The sequence below is a fragment of the Bos grunniens genome, chromosome 21, assembly GCF_055505025.1.
Source record: "Bos grunniens cultivar Pamir isolate PY7600 chromosome 21, Bosgru_T2T1.0, whole genome shotgun sequence".
NCBI lineage: Eukaryota > Metazoa > Chordata > Mammalia > Artiodactyla > Bovidae > Bos > Bos grunniens.
In genome coordinates this window covers 35,738,708-35,758,384 of record NC_141185.1, presented here as the reverse complement: position 1 = coordinate 35,758,384, position 19,677 = coordinate 35,738,708, and the positions used below count along the sequence as shown (strand labels likewise).

General features: G+C 44.8%; 2 protein-coding genes across 3 annotated transcripts; both read right to left on the bottom strand.

Annotated features, from left to right (window-relative positions):
• Nucleotides 1–11,243: 11,243 nt before the first annotated feature.
• Nucleotides 11,244–14,452, bottom strand: LOC147349356 (granzyme H-like). 2 transcript variants are annotated; one of them, XM_086365251.1, is made up of 5 exons: nucleotides 14,193–14,452; nucleotides 13,009–13,169; nucleotides 12,343–12,478; nucleotides 11,884–12,141; nucleotides 11,244–11,504 (listed from the first exon to the last, which is right to left on the bottom strand). In XM_086365251.1, the coding sequence occupies exons 1-5, from the start codon at nucleotides 14,244–14,246 to the stop codon at nucleotides 11,361–11,363; spliced, it is 753 nt and encodes a 250-aa protein (XP_086221377.1). In that variant the 5' UTR covers nucleotides 14,247–14,452; the 3' UTR covers nucleotides 11,244–11,360. The 2 variants fall into 2 exon arrangements, with proteins under 2 accessions (XP_086221377.1, XP_086221378.1); XM_086365252.1 differs by lacking the exons at nucleotides 12,343–12,478; nucleotides 13,009–13,169 and having other exon boundaries at nucleotides 14,193–14,373.
• Nucleotides 14,453–16,625: 2,173 nt separating this feature from the next.
• On the bottom strand, nucleotides 16,626–19,677 carry LOC147349355 (duodenase-1-like). Its single transcript, XM_086365250.1, has 5 exons — nucleotides 18,650–19,677; nucleotides 18,308–18,455; nucleotides 17,681–17,816; nucleotides 17,233–17,490; nucleotides 16,626–16,897 (listed from the first exon to the last, which is right to left on the bottom strand). The coding sequence occupies exons 1-5, from the start codon at nucleotides 18,699–18,701 to the stop codon at nucleotides 16,736–16,738; spliced, it is 756 nt and encodes a 251-aa protein (XP_086221376.1). The 5' UTR covers nucleotides 18,702–19,677; the 3' UTR covers nucleotides 16,626–16,735.

Sequence of the window (19,677 nt, the reverse complement as noted above, 5' to 3'; positions counted from 1 at the left end):
AAGTGCTAACCAATAATAATTACAAGGTAAAAATGGATAAATTGATCCACATAAAAATTTATTGGGTATATATGAATAGAGGTGGGGCTCCCCTGATAGCTCAGCTGGTAAACAACCCCCCTGCAATGCAGGAGACCCTGGTTTGATACCTGGGTCAGGAACATCCCCTGGAGAAGGGATAGGCTACCCACTCCAGTATTCATGGGCTTCCCTGGTGGCTCAGATGGTAAAGAATCCACCTACAATGTGGGAGACCTTAGTTCAATCCCTGGGTTAGGAAGATCCCCTGGAGAAGGGTATGGCAACCCACTCCAGTATTCTTGCCTGGAGAATCCCTATGGACAGAGGAGTCTGGTGGGCTACAGTCTATGGGGTCATAAAGAGTTGGGCACGACTGAGTGACTAAGCACAGCATGGTATGAATAAAAGTGAAATTCTGATTATCCAAAATATTAAGACAGTGAAAAGTAAAGCCACAGGGTTAGAGAAGATACTTGCATTAACTGAGAAAGGGTTTGTATGTGGGAGATGTGTGTGTGTGTGTGTATGTCATATCTATGTTATCTTATATGTCATTGGGAAGCCAATAATTTTGAAAATTTACATAAATTTGACAAATCCCTAAAAAATATAACTTAGTGAAATATACCCAAGAAGTTTTAATTTTCCTTTAAACATTAAATAAATTGATTCTGTTTTCAAAAACATTCTATCAAGGACAGCCCCATGCTCATAAAGCTTCACTGAGCATCTCAACAAAATATTCAAAGAACACTACACCATATCTTCTGGAGAGGAGATGCTGCCTATCTCCTTTATGAGACTAGCAAAGCCTCAATGCCAAACCCAATAAAGACAATATGGGGAAGGAATATTACAGGCTAATTTCACTTGAATATTGAGGTATGTCAAATAATTCAACAAGGAAAAGTAATATATCAGGATGAATTTGGGTTTATCCTAGGAGTGGGTGACTTTTTATTCAAACCCAATTGCTGTAAAACAACACATTGATTGATAAAAGGAGAAATGCCATGTGATTATTCAATTGAAATAAAACAAGCATTTGCTGAAGTTCATTAATTAAAATTCTAGCAAAGTATAAATAAAAAATAATGTTTTTAACCTGATAAAATGTCTCCATAAAAACCCCCAGCAATCATTATACTAATGTTGAAACACACAGTGTTTTTGCTTGAGAGCAAAACAATATAAGGACATGCGGATAGCCATAATCACCGTTTCTCTTTAGTATTTATACTAGAGATTTTACACAGTGCACGTAAGCAGGAAATAGAAGCGAAAGGCATAAGGTCATGAAAAGCAGAAATAAAACTGAGTACTTGAAATGCTATTGTGTGTGTAGAAAATGCCCAAGAACTTGCAGCTCAACTATTACAGTTAATAAGGCAGTTTGACAAATTTGCTGGGCCATAAAACCAACTTAAACATTAATTATATTTTGATATATACTATAATACTGTTGGAAATTTTGAGGAAGTTAACATTTAAATCATGAAAATTATCAAATAACTATAAATCCAAAAAAAGTTGTGCAAGACCTCTTTGGTGAAAATATGTATAAAATTATAAGAAGAGACACTTAATAGGACCTAAGCATAGAGATATTCCATGGCGGTGTTTGAAACAGAAAAAAAAGTTTTTTAAAGTCAATTCTCCAAGAAGTGTTCTATAGGATTCATTGCATCTGAGAGGTATTTCATAGAACTTAATTGATTCTAAACAGATATGGAGAAACCAATGGTCAACATTAGCCAAGACTTGAAGAATGAGAATAAGATGGTAAGTCTTATTGTAGCAAATGAAGCCACTGTAATGAAGGTAGTGTGGTACTGATAGGGGCATAGACACATAGACTAATGGACAAGAAATAGAGATTCCACACACATTTAGACACTGATACACACGTATTGGGAGAAGGCAATGGCAACCCACTCCAGTACTCTTGCTTGGAAAATCCCATGCACAGAGGAGCCTGGTAGGCTACAGTCCGTGGGGTCGCGAAGAGCCGGACATGACTGAGTCACTTCACTTTCACTTTTCACTTTCATGCACTGGAGAAGGAAATCGCAACCCACTCCAGTGTTCTTGCCTGGAGAATCCCAGGGACGGGGGAGCCTGGTGGGCTGCCATCTATGGGGTTGCACAGAGTTGGACACAACTGAAGCGACTTAGCAGCAGCAGCAGCACACACATTTTGAATGCTTGGTTTATGATGGAGGATTTATGGCAGAGAGTGGGGAAAAGATTTTTTTTCTTTTTACTCCTCAGTAAGTGGTTCTAGGACAATAAATGCCTCTATGATATCCTTTAAGAACACATGTTTCTTCTTGACCCTTATTTCACACCATGTCCAATTATCTGTTTTATGTGGATTATGGATCTAAATGTGAATATGTATTTGAAAATGTAATAATAACTTTATGATAGGTAAATATTTTCAATGCTGTATACAGAAGTATTAATCATTAATAAATGTAATGATGACTTAGACATCAAAGTAGAGAGAAACAAAAGCCAGAGTTTAGGGATTAGAGAGACCATTTGGGTAGAGGGGGGATATATGATGGTAGAGAGAGGGGTGTATGTTTTTATTTTGTATTTTGATGAAATGTGACTGAACTGGACTGAAACTGATATTTGAACAAATAGGATGGTGATATGTTTCACAATATCCATAGCTAGTTACATCTGCTTCGGGCTGTTTTATTACATTTCCGTCAGTTAAATGTATTTTTCTTCTCTGGGCTGTTGGGACACCAGCAGGGTGTTTCCCATCTCCTTCCTGGCTCCCAACGCCACCAACAGTCCAAGTCTTCCAGGCAGGCGGTTGTCAGGTGGTGCTGGGTCACTTCTCCTTCCCTCTTTTTGCTGCTACTTTGGTCAGAAACCAACGTAGTTAGTCTTGACTTTGTAGGAGACCAGTGTATTCCTGAAGCATTCTGGAAATCCTCAGGGCTGCCTTAAAATCACTCTTAGAAGGATGTTTTGGAAGCTCCTTGTGGGTACTTCTACTGATCAGCTTGTGTTGCCCCCATGACTGTCTTCCCACCACATGTGAAATGAAAGACAAATGAAATAGAAACACAACGCTCCAAAATCTATGAGATGCAAAAAGCAACTCTAAGAGGGAATCTTAGTGCAACACAGGCTTTCCTCAAGAGATAAGAAACATCTCAAATAAGTGAAGTTACCTATCATCAAAAGGCATTGGAAAAAGAACAAAGTCCAAAGTCAGGAGAAGGAAGGAAATAATAAAGACCAGAGAGGAAATAAAGCAAATAATGGAAATAAAATCAATGTAACCAAGAGCTGATTTTTCTTAAGGGACAAGCAAAATTAATAAACTTTTAGCCAGACTCACCAAGAAGAAAAGAGAGAGGACCCAAGTAAACAAAATAAGAAATGAAAGAGGAGAAATAACAACTGACATCACAGAGATACAAAAAATCATAAGCAAACACTACAAACAGCTGCTGCTGCTGCTGCTGCTGCTAAGTCGCTTCAGTTGTGCGACCCCATAGACGGCAGCCCACCAGGCTCCCCTGTCCCTGAGATTCTCCAGGCAAGAACACTGGAGTGGGTTGCCATTTCCTTCTCCAATGCATGAAAGTGAAAAGTGAAAGTGAAGTCGCTTGGTCGTGTCCGACTCTTAGCAACCCCACAGACTGCAGCCTACCAGGCTCCTCTGTGCATGGAATTTTCCAGGCAAGAGTACTGGAGTGGGTTGCCATTGCCTTCTCTGACAAACAGCTATATGCCAGCAAATTGGTCAACCTAGAAGAAATGGACAAATTTCTAGAAAGATACAACTTGCCAAGACTGAGTCAAGAAGAGATGGATAATTGGAACTGACTGATTACTAGTAGTAACATCAAATTTCTAAATAAAAGCACTTCTAGCAATCAAAAGTCCAAGGCCAGACAATGTCACAAGAGTGTTATACCAAACATATAAGAGTTAATACCTATCCTTCTCAAACTATTCCAAAAGTTTAAAGAGGAAGATACACTCCCAAATTCATTGCATGAGGGCATCATTGAAAGTGAAGTGAAAGTGTTAGTTGCTCAGTCATGTCTGACTCTTTGTGACCCCATGGACTGTAGCTCGCCAGGCTCCTTTGTCCATGGAATTCTCCAGGCAAGAATACTGGAATGGGTTGCCATTCCCTTTTCCAGAGGATCTTCCATACTCAGGGATCGAACCTGGGTCTGCTGCATTGCAGGCAGATTCTTTACTGTATGAGCCACAAGGGAAGCCTGAGAGCACCATTACCCTATTACCAAAACCAGACAAAGGTGCTACCAAAAAAAAAAAAAAAAGAAATTATAGGCCAGTAGCTTTGATGAAGATAGATTTGAAAATCCTTAGCAAAATATTAACAAGCCATATCCAACAACATACAAGAAGGATCATATAATGTGACCCAGTTGTTTTATTCCAGGGACACAAGGACAATTCATCATTCACAAATCAATGGCTGTGATATGCCATGTTATAAAAAGTACAGAAAAATCACATGATCATTTCAATAGATGAGGAAGAATCACTTGACAGAATTTAACATCCACTGATGATAAAAACTCTTAGCAAAGTGGGTGTTCAGGGAACATATCTCAACATAATAAAGGTCATTTAGGACAAACTCAGTTGACAATGCCCATTTCTATTTAACATACTATTGGAAGTATCAGCCACAGCATAAGACAAGGGGGAAAAAAAGCATCTAAATTGGAAGTGAAGAAGTAAAACTGCAGATGACAAGATACTTCAGATAGAAACCCTAAAGTCTCCATCCCTAAACTATTAGAATTAATAAATGAATTTGGCATAGTTGCACGATACAAGATTAATACACAGAAATCTGTTGCTTTTCTACACGCCAGCAATTAACTATCATAAAGAGAAAATAAAACAATCCTATTTAAAATAGGAAGCAATTTAAATCTATTTAGAATAGATGCAATTCTATTGCATCAAAAAGAATAAAATTAAAGAATAAACTTATCCAAGGAAGTAAAGAAAACTATAAAACATTGATGAAGGAAATTTGAGATGATAAAAAGAAATTGAAAAATATCTGGTGCTCTTAGAGCAGAAGAATTAATATTGTTAAAATGACCTTACTACCCAAAGCAATCTACAGACTTAATGCTATCCTTATCAAAATACCCATGACATTTTCCACAGAACCAGAAAAAATAACCTTAAAATTTACATGGAACCACAAAAGACCCCAAATTGCCAAGGCAATCTTGAGGAAAAAGTAGCAAAGTTGGGAGTTACCATCTTCCTTGACTTCAGACTGCTCTACAAAACTACAGTAATCCCAATAGCATGGTGTTGCATGCTTAGTCACTCAGTCGTGTCTGATTCTTTGTGATTCTATGGATGGTAGGCTGCCAGGTTCCTCTGTCCATGGGATTTCCCAGGCAAGAATACTGGAGTGGATTGCCATTTCCTCCTCCAAGGAATCTTCCTGACCCAGGGATGGAACACAGGTCTCCTGCATCTCCTGAATTGGCAGGTGGATTCTTTACCACTGCACCACCTGGGAAGCATGCTACAGACATATATATCAATGAAACAGGACACAGAGCCCATGCAACTATAGTCCGTTAATCTAGGGGATAAACCCACACACCTATGGTCCATTAATCTATGACAAGAGAGGCAAGACTCCACAATGGAGAAAGACAACGTTTTCAACAAGGATTGCTGGGAAAACTGGACAGCTCCATGTAAAAAAAGCAAGATGAGATACTTCCTCACATCAGATGTAGAAATAAACCCAAAATGGTTTACAGATCCAAATGTAAGAACTGAAACCATAAAACTCGTAGAAGAGAACATGGGCAGAACACTGCCTATTGTAATGATATTTTTTTGGATTTATCTTCTAAAGCAAAAGAAATATAAGCAAAAATAAACAAATGGGACCTAATTAACCATGAAAACTTCTGCATAGCAAATGAAACAAACTAAACAAAAGAAAAGGCAACCTATGAAATGGGAAAAAATATTTGCCAATGATATAATTGACATGGGATTAATATCCAAAATATACAAACAACTCATATCGAAAAAACAACTAACCAAATCAAGAAATGGGCAGAAGACCTGAATAGACATTTTTTTCCCTTAAAGAAGACACACAAATGAATAATTGTCACATGAAAAGATACTCAACATCACTAATTATTACAGAAATGCAAATCAAAACAGCAATAACATATCACCTCATACCTGCAAAAATGGCTATCATAGAAAAGTACACAAATGACAAATGTTGGAGAGGACATGGAGAAAAGGGAACCCTCCTACAACTCTAAGTGGGGATGTAAGCTGGTAGGGCCACTATGGAAAGCAGTATGAAAGCTCCTCAAAAAGATAAAAACAGAACTTCATATGACCCAACAATTCTAATCTTGGGGATATATCCAGAAAAAACAAAACACTAATTGAAAAGGGACATGTACCCCTGCACAACTTACAATAGCCGATATTTGGAAGAAACCCAAGTGCTGACTAACAGATGATTGGATAAAGAAAATGCGGTGTACCTATACAATGGAATATTACTTGGCCATAAGAAGAATGAAATTCTACCATTTGCAGCAATGTGGATGAAGCTAGAGAATATGAAGATTAGTGAAATAATTTAGAAGAAAAATTCTATATATCACTTATATGAGGACTCTGAAAAATACTGCGAGTGCATGTATATGCAAAGTTGAAACAGACTCACAGATATGAAAAATAAACTAGTGGTTACCAAAGGAGAGAGGGAAGGGGAGAGGCCTTTAGGGGTATGTGACTAAGAGCCACAAACCACTATGTACAAAATAGATATGCAACAAGGATATATTGTACAGCACAGGAAATTATAGCCATTATCTTGTAATAACTTTAAATGGAGTATAATATGCAAAATACTGAATCATTATGCTATACAGCTAAAACAAATAATGTAAATCAACTGCACTTCGATAAAAAGACATACAAATCTAAAAGCAAAAATGAAAATGTATCTACTTAAATCTGATTTTTCTATAAAAATAAGCAGAAAAAAACTAAGGGCCATGATCCTTCTAAACAGCAAACAGGACTAAGTGCTGTGGTAGAGAAGATCTGGCAGTTTAGCAAAACCAGATCATATGACCTACGCTCTGGGGGACGTAGGTGAACTGTACTGCCCATCTCCCTTGAGCACAGGCGTGCCTGCCATTGTCACAGCAAACGGGAGGGGAATGAAATGCTGTGAGCCCCATCCCGAGCTGCAACAACTCCCATGCTTGATTGTCTAGTTTCTCCCCTTTCCAGGGTTTGGCAAGGATGAACATGGGGAACTTGAAATCATCTTTAGGGGACCGAGTCTGGGTCCCTTAGCTTTGGGCTGACCATGTAATTTATTGCCCAAACCAGGACACTTGAGAGTGAGAGTGGGCACTGCTCACCAGGAATATTCACTTGGGACTGTTCCTGAGCAAGAGAGAATTCTATTGTGCCAGCCATGAAATGCTAAAATTGATCTGTTAGAATAGTCAGTTAACTAACACATCTGCCAGTTTACTTAACCCTGCCTTTTTCTAACATGAGATTTTAAAAAATACAATAATTTTATGAATGATGCGTTTTAAAATAGTGAATAAATTAAAAGCACAAAGAAGAAAAATGTCAGCCTTAATTGCACCATTTAACTGACTACCGTTAACAGATCTAGTTCCATCCAGGTTTTTTACATGTTTCTTTTTTATAGGTGTGGTTACAATACGTTCAGTTTTGAATCCTATAATTCATTCAACAAACATTTTCCTCATTTTATTAAAAAAAAAACTGTTAGTGAAGATCATTTTATTTTTTTCAATTTTTAATGCCTTTTATTTTTTTAATTTAAATTTATTTATTTTAATTTGAAGATCATTTTAGAATCTCTTTCGTATTTTTAAAAAGACACTTAAGTTATCTAAATCATACATAAATGTTGTAGAAAAATTAGATAAATGGTTGTGTAGGAAGGAAAAAAGCCTAAAAGGAAAATGTATGTATAAGCAAAAATTGACTGTAGTATGTACAGCTCTTAATCTGCTTTTGACTTAAATCTAATGACCATTCTTTCATGTAGCTATTGTAATTCTATATCATGACTTTAAAATTTCCACTGTTTCAAGTGATGAAAAATTTTAAAAAGCAAATCCCCATTTAATTCTGGGTTAATTAGTATTAAGATTTGACTTGTGTAACTTTTTTGGGCATCACCTTCTGCACTTTTTCTGGTATAGTTGATGGCTACATCAGATTCTTCTTTTTTTTCTTTTTTATTTTTTAAGGCTATTTGTGTACAAGGTGTTAAACTGCATTTTCTCAGTGTCTATTCTAAATCTCACTAGTATCGTTTGTGTCAATCCTTTCCAATCATATAAGTAAAGATTATTCATATTTCAATTTGCATTAATTAATTAGTGAGCTTTCACTTTCCCCCAAGTGTTTGTTCAGTTTTTAAAAATGATTCTCCTATTAATATTCTTAGCCTAGTTTACTTTCTTTTGTTTTCTCTGCCTAGTTTTTGTTCTTTTGTTTTCTTAGCCTGGTTTCTAGAGTAATGGATAATGTCGATAATAACAACTGCATAATATATAATGCAAGCATGCCTTATTTTACCATCTTCCTATTTTGGACATTAATAACTGATTCTAATTTGAGGTCTATTATTAAATAATGGTGTGATGAACATTTATGTGAGTAACCCCCCTATAAACACACACATTTTAGATCTTATGTAGGTTAAAGTCCTAGAAATAAAAATCACTAGATCAAAGAAAGAAATAATGTAAAAATATTTGGAAATCATTTTTAAGAAATATATAGCCTCAAGCAGTTCCGTGATCATGATGCTATAGCATCGTAAGGTAATAGTTTTTCTCCCTAATATATCTCATATTATGTTAAATGATTCCATCAGGTGTAAGGGGGAAGACTAACTCATCAGGCACTGTCTCTTGAGGGCACACATCCTTGCCTGGGGTGGTGGATATCCTTGACCACTCTGCCTTACTCCCTGGGCTTCTGTGGAGCTCTTCATGACTGGCTTTCTGGGCTCTCTGCATTCCTTTTGTGTGAAGACATCTCCTAAGAGTGTCATCATCGACTGCGGGGACCTGAAGTTGTCCCCTGGCTTATGCACACCTTACCCCGTTCTTGTTCACCTTCATGCATACGTTTAGCTCTTTGCTCACCTGTGCCCTTGCTGGTACTGTGAGCTCCAGGGTTAGACTTGGCAGATGGATGTAGGGACGGTCTTGTGTGGAAAATAGGTGTTTATTTGTTTTTCACCTTAGTTTTCAATATGCTGAATTTTACTTCTCATATTCATGTGATTTGTTATTCTTTTTAGTGAAGTTCCTTCTCTTTGTTTTGCTTCTTTTTGTTGGTGTGAAGTTTCTTCTCTTCTCAACGTTGATCTCACTTGATTCAGTGTTTGCCCAGTTACCATGAATTTGATGTGTTCTATTATCCTCAATTCACTGGTGGTGCTGTTTAAAGGATTCAAGACATCTGGGTCATAATGAACTGTCTTACCGTTTAAATGCGGCATCTTGTAGATTTGCAAACTGAGGTTCATGCTTCCACATGTAAGATAACAAAAGAGGCTGTTCCAGGGGTCTCTTTCCTCCCTCCCCTCCGGACATGGACTCCATGGAGCACAGACTGGAAACCCCAGGACCTGTGGGTCTCCAAGCCTCTTCCAATTTCACATTGCCCTTCTGGAATCAAACAAGATTATGCATGTGAAACTCTAATGTACAATCCAGCTAAAATACAAAGAAAGTAATTATTTTCAAGACAAGATTTCTTCCAGATTCCATATACAGGTCTATCTGTGTCAAACTGAACTTCCTTGTGGAAGGAGAGGCGCCACGGAAATTTAAAGGAAATTTCTCACCACCAAACATTTCCTAATGGCAGAGACAGAGCTTGTTGTGTTCTGGCACAAAGAGAAAGATCAATATTTGATCTACTGATGGATGGCAATGTGGTACTTTCCCACCCAGTGGCCCTGGATCCCTGTGGCTCACAAGGCTGCCATAACCGGGTTGCCAGCAGGGGGAGTCAGAGGCCCAATGCCAGGCCAGGCTGAAAGGGCTGAGGCCTCTCAGTTCCTCTACAGGCCTTGGTGGTGGTTGAGCCCCTGGGGGATGTTGGGCTGGACCCAGGGCCTGAGGAGGCCCTTCCCAGGTGGGAAGTGGGTCCTGGCTCCTCTGATAAGCAGAAGGTACTGGTTGGGAGTGTTAGGTATGGCAGGGACAGTGGCTCAAAACCAGGTGAGTGGGAAGGGAAAGGAGCTGGTGGCTAGGGCACTCGGGTGGAAAACAGGGGCTGCTGTGGGACGATACACAGGGAGCAAGGTTGACTGAGTCCCGTGTTGGGCCTGGGGCAGGGTATGGAGATGGGACCTGGGTGAGGCTGAGGGCCATCATGGGAGCATCGCACCTCCTAAGCTCTAGACAGACCCAGTATGGGATCAGCCTGCCCTCACAGGAGAGGGAGAGGCCCTGGAAACAGGAATCTGAGTGCCCATGGCATGGCCTCCTGACCTGCTAGGTCCCTGGAGTTATTCTCCTTCCTCTGACCTGTTCTTTGCTAAATTGTTGAGGGGTTGGTGACAGTGTTTGGCTTAGAGAAGGTAAGAAATTTCTAACACCCAGAGAGAACCATTTTGGGGAGAGTTTGTCCTTTTTAATGAATTGCCCTTTAGATTCATCCCTGGCAGAAGGCTAAGCACCAAAGAGATTTTCTTGCTTTGGCTAAGCACCAGATCATTTTCTCAATGATTTCTTATTGAGGAATCAATGAGATTCTATACAGACAGCATGGGATTTAGGGAGGAGCAAGGCCTAGGGTGGCTTAGTGGTAAAGAATTTGCCTGCCAAGCAGGAGATGCAAGAGACGAGGATCTGATCCCTGGGTCAGGAAGATCCCCTGGAGAAGGAAATGGCAACCCACTCCAGTGTTTGTGCCTAGAAAATCCCATGGACAGAGGAGCCTGGCAGGCTATAGTCCCTGGGGTCGCAAAGAGTGGGACACGACTTAGTGCCTTAACAGAAGCAGAGGGCTAGGGAGGAAGGAGGAAGTAAAACCCAGAACTGACAGCAGAGGGTGTCCTGGAGCAGTGTGGTTATGTATTGAGGTGGTTCCATGAATAAATAGGAATTCAGTCACCATTGCTTTGGAGATCCCATTTATTATGGCCCTGTGATCCCACTGCCAATCCCTGTGGGATTCTTGCTGCTGCCCCAGGACAATGGTCAGTGCAGAGAAAGGTCAGTCTCAAGCTGCTGTTAGAGGTGCTTCATTGTTCTCTTTATCCAGGGTAGGAAGTGTGAGACCTGGGTGAAGACTCCTGGAGGTGTCCCATTCGTCTTTCCATAGGAGAAAATACCATGGACCACTTTTTTACACATGAGGGGTCCACCGGAGTCACCCTGTGGGCAGAGAGATAAGGGCTGAGCAAGCCTCCTTGGGGTTTTCTCTTCCCTGCCGTCCAGGCTGTGTGGTCTCAGTCAGGGGCTGTGGGGAAGACCCAGGCCCAGGGAGGCCTGGTCACCTCCTGGTCCTGGGGCTCCAGCTTGATTCTGACTGTTCTTAGCAGCTGGACTCAAGTCTACCTTTCTGTCAGTTTTCTCCTGGAAACTCTGGTGATAAGACAGCTGTGGGATGACTGATGCTTCCTGAGCCACTCAGGGAAAAGAAAAGCAAAACATTGGATTCAAGGACCAGGCAGCCGAAATTCTCAGCTGAGGATATGGCCTCTGCCCTACCCACACCTCCCGGGTCTGTGTGCTTAGATGCAGGAAAACTGACCTTGAAGCCGGTTTTCACCTTCCTTGGGTCCCCGACACAAATCTGGGTGGCCCGACTGTAGTTCCTGGGGTTGAGTGATTCACACACCCGATCCTCCTGAACCGTCAGCTCTACCTCCTGCAGGGTGGTGGCTGGAGTGCCCAGGGCCACCTTCCCCCAGCCGGCCAGACTGCACACTTCTCCTGGCTTCACCTGGGCCTTGGCCTTGGGCAGACTAAGGGGCTTCACAGCTGATGTCTGCTTGGCCTTTCTCTCCAGCTGATGGGAAGAGACAAGAGTCTGGCTCAGCCGGTGGTCCTCTGGCCTGGATGCCAGGATGAGGCTGCATGGACCCATCTCTCACCTATCCCCCTGAGACTGGTCAGGCGGCCAGGATGGGAAGGAATAAAGAGGAAGGAGATCCTGGGAAGGCAATGATATAATTCCAGGAGGGCAGGGCCAGTGGGGAGTTTTCCTTGCCTGCAGTAACATGATGTCGTTGGAGAAGGTCTTAGGATTATAGTCTGGGTGGTGGATGGCTCTTTTCACCTGGATGACCTGTTGGGTCCTCTCCTGCTGTTTGATGTTGTGGGCCCCCAGGGTGACATTGATTGAGCTGCACAGAGACCAGAGCAGAGGTGTGGGGATCATGGGGTCACTAGAGATACAGCCCAGGAGCTGTGACAGGCAGCTGAGACCAGGGCAGGGCAGCAGCTGAGGGGGAGTTGGGTGACAGACGGTCCTGGGGCTGAGTGACTCTGAGCCCAGTGCTTCTCAGGGACATGAGGGCAGGGCTCCCGGGAGCTTTCTCAGCAATATTGTGAAGTGACTCTGAGTTTGGGTTTTGGCTCTCACTGCACACTCTCATCCTTCTCTGATGCTTTATTTGGCCATTGTGGGTCAACCCTTCTCAACCCTGTCTCTTATTCTCACCTCTGACCCACTGACCTCAAAACTTTACTTGTCCTGTTTCTCAGCTTTTAATCACCCTAGTCCTGCTCATCAGATGGCTTGTCTGATGAGCTCTTGTGGTCCTGATTTCCAGGATCCTGGGGTGAAGGAGGGGTACCCCTGGGCTCAGCTCCTGGGGAGAGGACGGGTCCCTGTCCAGGCCTGAGGTAGGGTAGGCTGGCTACTGCCCCTCACCTTCCTCTGCAGTGAGCAGCTGTCAGAACAAAGTCTTTTTGTATGAGAACACCGCCACACCTCTTCCAACTCTTCTCACCCAGAAACTGAACGAAAGCCATGTAGGGGCGGGAGTGGGGCTTGGCCTCATGGCCCCCAATGATCTCCTCTGAAAGAAAAGGCTGAAAGATGGGGAGATGGGAGAGGTTATGGTTAGAAGGGAGGTTCGGGAAGGCGGCAGTCAAGGTGGGTCGACAGTGCCCAACAGACACTAGGGGAGAGTCCCCCAGGTTCTCACGGTGGTGGGATAAACTTTTCTGAACCCCAAACCTCAGTATTGTTCTCCACATCCTGAGTCACACACACATATGGAGGGGCCCAAGAGTGCCTTCCAGAGGGTGAAGCCCAGAAGATCATGGATGGGACCCCCTGATGAGCCCTCATTCTCATGGAGACTCCTGGACCCCTCTGAGCCTCTGCTAACATCCTGATTGGTGCCGTTTTCTAATAATCCACCTATGAGTTTATGGAGTTGGGTTTTCTAAAATCCTCATGTCCTAGGGCATAACGCATCCCAGGATCTCAGTAAACATCTGTTGACTGGACGCCTGAATGGCCTCCAATTAGCTTTTGGCTGAGGTTTGGTGGGGATAGTACTGGTGGGATTTAAGACCACAGGGATGGGGGAGGACATGCCAAAGACACTGGGGCAGAAAATGAACTGCTTAGGGCCTGGGGAAGAGTAACGACACCCAGAGAGCTTTGGGTGCTGCCATGTAGCCATTTCTGACCAGTGACACCCTGGGCTCCTCTCCTGGGCAGGAGTGAAGGGCGGGGAAACTAACAAGTTTCTCTGGTTCTTAAGCTGGGTCCACTGAGAACTCCCGCACTGTAGATGGTTTGTCTGAGTTGTCCTTTCCTGGCTGGAGTGAGGAATTTTCCTACTTGTGCTTTGTAGCTTCACATCCTCCAGGAAATGCACAACCCACTTTACCAGTGGTGAGAGAGGGGCTAAGAGCTACAAAAGCTTTTAGTGAAAGCTTGCTTCCTACCACCCATCCTTGCTGAATGTCTATGCAGCATCGAACTTGTAGTCTCAGTTGGGATGGGAGCTGGTTCAGAAATTGGAGCTGGGCAGAAGGACCAGGACTTCGGGAGGTTTAGTGAGATGGGCTACCGTGTCAGGGATGGGGACAGTCACTCACCTCTCCCAGCCCAGGAGGCAGAAGAAAGGCCATCAGGAGCAGGAGTAGCTGCATCTTCCAGAAGATTTGCCCAGGTCAGAGCTGCTGGGGTTTCTTCCTTCCAGACACAAAGCACAGGGGAAGGAAGCAGGGGAGGCTCAGTGCCCCCACAGCACCCCCAGAGCTGTGCTCCCCCCAGCCGAGTGTGAGCATGTCACGTGTGCCCATGTTCTCTGCTGTGGGGTAGGTGAGAACAACATAGTCACCACCCTTGCACCCCCACCGCTGAGTCACAGAGCAAGAGGAACAGCAAGAAAGTGGAGGCTGTGTTGCAGCCAGGGGAGGAGCTGGATCCCCAGAGGCCCTCAGTGACTGAATCAGAAGGGTCTGCATTCCTCCCTTCTTGGGTCTTCTTTAATTCTTGGGAAAGCATGAAGAATTACCCAAGAGGTGAGGATCAGGGATTCAGCGACTTGGCTCCTGTACTTGGGAAGTTCAGGGGCTGGAGGAGACCTAGAATCAATGGGCAGAGGACATGTGCGTGAGGACTATGGTGTGGGGCTCTGCTTGGGCCGAGGGTGAGGCAGAGACTGCACTTGCTTTAGGAGCAGAGAGGCCTGGATTCACCCAAGTGGCCCAAACAGCAACCCCATTTCCTATCTTGCCAGGGTTCCAGCCTCACATTTTTGCAGGATTTAGAATCTCTTGTTTAAATATAAGTATTCTGTAACACAGAGAGCCTTTCTTATCTGAAACTTTTGAATGAAAGTCCTGGACTTGATATTCACTGAACCAGGAAAAAACCATCACCGGGTCCTTCGGCAATGAGGGACATGGTTGGGTTGTGCTGAGGTATCCAGCACCCCTCAAGCTCAACTGGGAGCTGTCCCACCTGAATCAGGGTGTTTGTGAGTCAGGAGGGGCTTCCTCTCCAGAAATGCTGGTGACTGGTGAGTGGTGAAGGGGAAACAGATGCCCGTCATCTAATACTTACTGCCCACTAAGTATTCCCTGTCCAGAGCCCAGAGAGCCATATATCTGCTGTCTCTGGGCCAGGCCATCCTAAACATGTGCAGATGACCCCCACACTCTCCGCAGTATGAAGACAGAAGAAAGAGGAATGGAAAGGAGGGCATGAGGAGCTGTAAACCACCCAATCCCAAGGGAGTTGAAGCAAGAGCAGCTTATGAATAAATAGAAAAATAGTGGAAGGAAATATGCTTAAGCGTTAATGATGATAATCGGGGGTGGTGGAAGTGCACTTCGTTTCCTTTTCTCATCCATATGTTCTGTATTTACTTGTCTTTCTATGATAATGGGCAGAGGAGCCTGGAGGGCGACCGTCCATAGGGTCACAAAGAATCTGACACGACTGAAGTAACTTAGCACACTTGCACGCACCGTGTTGACTATGTTCCATTTATGAGGAATGTATTTTGGTGAATGTGTGTTACTTTCTACCAGAACACATTTTGCAATAGTTGAAGCTCACTCTCCATTCAAATGTTCGACAAACCACTTCTCTTAAGCCCTCTCTAAACTGCATGTCTTAAAACTAAGGTTGCTCTTCTGAACCTTGCATTAAAACTTCAGCAATTGATTAAAAAAAAAATACAGGAAGAAATGTACCCAATAACTATAGGCTATAGATACTCTTTGAAACTTTAGGATACCTTGAAACCAATGATTTTTTTTAGAGTGAGTTTCCTTTGGAGATAAATATATTTATGCACAAACACACATGGGAATGATGAAGGTGGGGAACGGCTGGCTCAGCCCAAGGTGGAACAGCCCCCTCAAGGTCACTTGAGGCTGAAGGAGGATGTGCCCTCAGGACACCAGAGGCTGCACAGGGCCCTGGGCCCAGGACTCCAAGACAGGGCTGTGACAGGCACTCAAGCTGGGCCTAGGAATACTGAAGGCTTCCTGGAACTTTCTCAGACTTCTGAGCTCTGCCTGCTCTGATGCAGGGAGGGAACACTGCATGGGGTGAAGTACACCTTTGTAAACCTCCCCCATTTCTGTTAGGGTGGACCAGTGCCCCCCTCGACACCAGAGTTTCTCAGGTGGTCCCCTTTCCAAATCTAGATTCTCTTCTGTTGCCCCCTGGACACTGGGATGTGGGGGAGGGAAGTAGGTGTTGACGAGGAGGAGGGCATATGGATGAGACACAAGGGTCGTGGACCAGGGGGTCCTGTGTTCCTGAGGAGGGGTCTCCCTTCTCTGATGGAGCTCACAGGCAGCCTGAGGGGGAGCTGGCACTGGGGACATGGGACTGGAGGGAGCTGGCTGTAGGTACAGCAGAAGATTTTATTCTAGAGAATGGAAGGGAGGGGTGAGAGGAGCAGTGTATGTGCTGGAGGGGGAAGCTGCTAACAGAGCAGAAATGTGAACAGAGGTTTCCCTGACAGAGAAGGTACCTAACGAATTTGTGAATAACAGAGCAGTCAGTGATTTCTTTTCAAGAGATGAATGTTTATTAAGTTCCAGGCAACCTTCCTTCACACACTTTGATCAATGCTTCCAATCCCAGGGAAGATGGAGGGGTCCACCCTGAGCACACATCACACTGATCCCTGGCGTTTGTACCGTCTCATTGTTGAATGGATCCAGGACAGAAAGCTGGAGATTCTGGTGTAGACATCTGGAGTTGTCCCATCATGTCTTCCATAGGACACAATGCCCTGGGCCACACCATTACACACAAGCGGGCCCCCAGAGTCACCCTGTGGGTAGAGAGAGCAAGGGCTGAGCTCACCTCCTTCGGGTCTGGTCTCCCTGCCACCCTGGGGTGGGTGGGCTCAGTTAGCGGTCCTGGCTGATGTCAGGGCCTTGTTGGTCCTGAGGTTTCATCCTGGCACTGACAATCCTGCTGCTCCTCCTGCAGGAAACCTCCACCCATTTGTGACTGTGGGGCAGTGCTCATGCCCCAGGGACACAGGACAGTGTCCAGATAGGAGGACAGGCTGGGGACACAGGGGCGGGCTTTGTTCCCACAGCCACCCATCGTCCCAGCTCAGTTGGGCCCAGGGTTTTGCACGGATAACACTGGGGATCTCACCGAGAAAGAATTCTTCCTCTTGCTTGGATCTCCAGCACATATCTGTGTGGAGGGGATGTAGTTTTTGAAGCGAGCGATACATTTCTCCTCACTTTGGACTTCAAGATCTACCTCCTGTAGTTTGTCTGTAGAGGGCATATTTACCCCCAGTCGCCCCCAGCCGGCCACACTGCACATCATCCCTGGCTTCACCTCCACCAAGCTCCTGGGCAGATTGATGGGGCTCACTGCATCCGTAATGTCAGCCTTCCTAGTCAGCTGAAGGTAGAGGAAAAGCATTGTCACCTACTGTTGTCCCACAGAGGCGGCAGGACAGTCATGGGGTTGCCTTCTTCTCAGCATTGGGACCACGGAGGGGTTGTACAGGAGGAGGGTCAGAAATGGGTTCATGGGGGATGCAGAACCCTGGATGGAAGTGTCCCAGAGTCAGTGCAGCCTCGTGTCCCACCTTCAGTAACATGATGTCGTTGGCCGCAGTCTCATCATTATAGTCTGGGTGGGGGATGGGTCTTCTCACTGGGATGACTTGCTGGCTACTCTCTTGTTCCATGATGTTATGGGCCCCCAGGGTGACACTGATTGAGCTGCACAGAGAGCAGAGAGGGAAAGGGAGTCACAGGAGAACCGGTCCAGGAGCCGGGAGGAAAGAGCACAGCTTGGGACAGGGCCAAACTTGGGGCAGGGCAGGGGGAGTGTGTGGCGAAATTCTAGGCGGTGGGCCCTGGGGCTGAGCATCTCTGAACTGTCTGCTCCCTGGCAGCCTGGGCAGGGTGGCAGTTCCTGTAGTCCACGGACGGTGTTCAGTCCTACTTGAACTTGACTGTCTCTAAGGAAAACATGAATTTCTCACATTTGCACCGTGGGCTCCAGGCCACAACCTTGGCTTCCTTATGTTCCAGGTTTGATCAGTCCCTTCTCTCCATGCGCGACTGGCATTGACCTGTCCCTCTCTCCCCAGTGCTCACCTGTCCTCTGAATAGCTTCCTATGTTACCTGGTGGCACAGGTCTGCAGCTCCTAAGGGGGTTCCCTGGGAGGGCTCCACAGAGGGGTGGGGGCCCGGCACTGCTCCTCACCTTCCCAGGCAATGAGCTGCTGTCAGCACGAAGTCCTCACGCACGAGGAAACCCCCACAGTTGTCAGGTTCCCCTGAAGTCTTGAACAGAAGAAACGCCATGTAGGGACGGGAGTGTGGCTTGGCCTCGTGGCCCCCGATGATTTTCCCTGAAAGAAAGATTCCAGCCTGCCCGCTGTGCTCATGGAGCCAAAGTTTGAACAGGGGAGATGGGATCAAGGTTTCCCTGAGTTCAGAAATTCTCTTAGATGGACCAGGCCCAGGCTGTGCAGGAGTGTAGCGTCTGAGCAGGTCTGTTCGTATGGGGTGGGACTGGGCCTCTGAGGGTGGGACCGGCACTCACCTGCCTCCCTGGTAGGGGACAGAAGGACCACCAGGAGCAGGAGCAGGACCATCTCTGCAGGAAAGCTGCCCAGATCTGAGCAGCTGCTACTTCCATGTGGCCTTTTAACCAGTGTCTCCACCTTGTTGTGGCTTTTATCACTTGAGATTTCTCTGAAGCCTCACACCTCTGTCTCACCTGGTCCTGGGGTCTGAGTGGAGTGTGTACTTAGTGGTCACCACAGAAGCACCCATAAGCTCTTGGCTTAGTGCCATCACTCAGCAGAAAACAAGAAAATCACTACAAGTAGAGGTAGTGAGACGTTGTATCAACAAATACCAGATCGTTGAGCCCCAGCATTCTGGGTCCCATGATGAGAGATTCATGACATAGAATGTCTTCATTTCTGTGGTTCTCTTTGGTCACCAGGGTGATTGTGTATTGAGGCCTCTTTGTATGAGAAATTTGGAGGGAAGATCTCTCACTTCTGGTGGAGGAGACAAAACCGTCTTGGTCAAACAGGATGGTGAGAACCACGGTGTGGTATATACAGGATGGTGTGTGAGAGTGATGCTAAAGAGAGATTATTCCAGTTATTAAACACTGAGTATATTTTTCAAAACAGCAACATTGTTTTAGCCATGAATGTGCATTTTGGTCAGGATCCAATGTGGATAGCATTCCTCTGCTCCTCTTGGTATCAGGGAGGTTTGAAGCCTGGATGCTGAATTACTTGATGTCTCGCTCACACACACCCAGTGGATGGTGCTGGCTGTTCACTGGGCATGTTGGTTTCTCTCCATGAGGCACCTCAAGTCATCTCTGTTTCTGGGATTGTCGGTCATGTTGTTGGCTTTTTCCCAAAGAAGCATCTGCTAAGAAACAAGCCAGGCACAAGCTGGGCTCTTTTAATTACCTCACTTTTGATGTCCTATGGCATCTATTCCACCATATCCCTCTGTTTGAGGCAATCAAGAGCTCCCAGCAGATTAAAAAGGAAGGGCCCTAGATTTCATCTCCCAGCAGGAGTGTTGCAGTCAAGGAAGAAG

What these genes read in the sequence shown, in the direction of transcription:
- LOC147349355 (XM_086365250.1), bottom strand. Translation starts at nt 18,701, where the DNA reads ATGGTCCTGCTCCTGCTCCTGGTGGTCCTTCTGTCCCCTACCAGGGAG. An exon ending in ACGACATCATGTTACTGAAG is followed by an intron (nt 17,491 to 17,680) that starts GTGGGACACGAG and finishes CTCTACCTTCAG; the next exon opens with CTGACTAGGAAGGCTGACAT. An exon ending in AGAGGAAGAATTCTTTCTCG is followed by an intron (nt 16,898 to 17,232) that starts GTGAGATCCCCA and finishes CTCTACCCACAG; the next exon opens with GGTGACTCTGGGGGCCCGCT.
- LOC147349356 (XM_086365251.1), bottom strand. Translation starts at nt 14,246, where the DNA reads ATGCAGCTACTCCTGCTCCTGATGGCCTTTCTTCTGCCTCCTGGGCTG. An exon ending in GCTGCTCACTGCAGAGGAAG is followed by an intron (nt 12,479 to 13,008) that starts GTGAGGGGCAGT and finishes GTCTCTGTGCAG; the next exon opens with CTCAATCAATGTCACCCTGG. An exon ending in AGGTGAAAACCGGCTTCAAG is followed by an intron (nt 11,505 to 11,883) that starts GTCAGTTTTCCT and finishes CTCTGCCCACAG; the next exon opens with GGTGACTCCGGTGGACCCCT.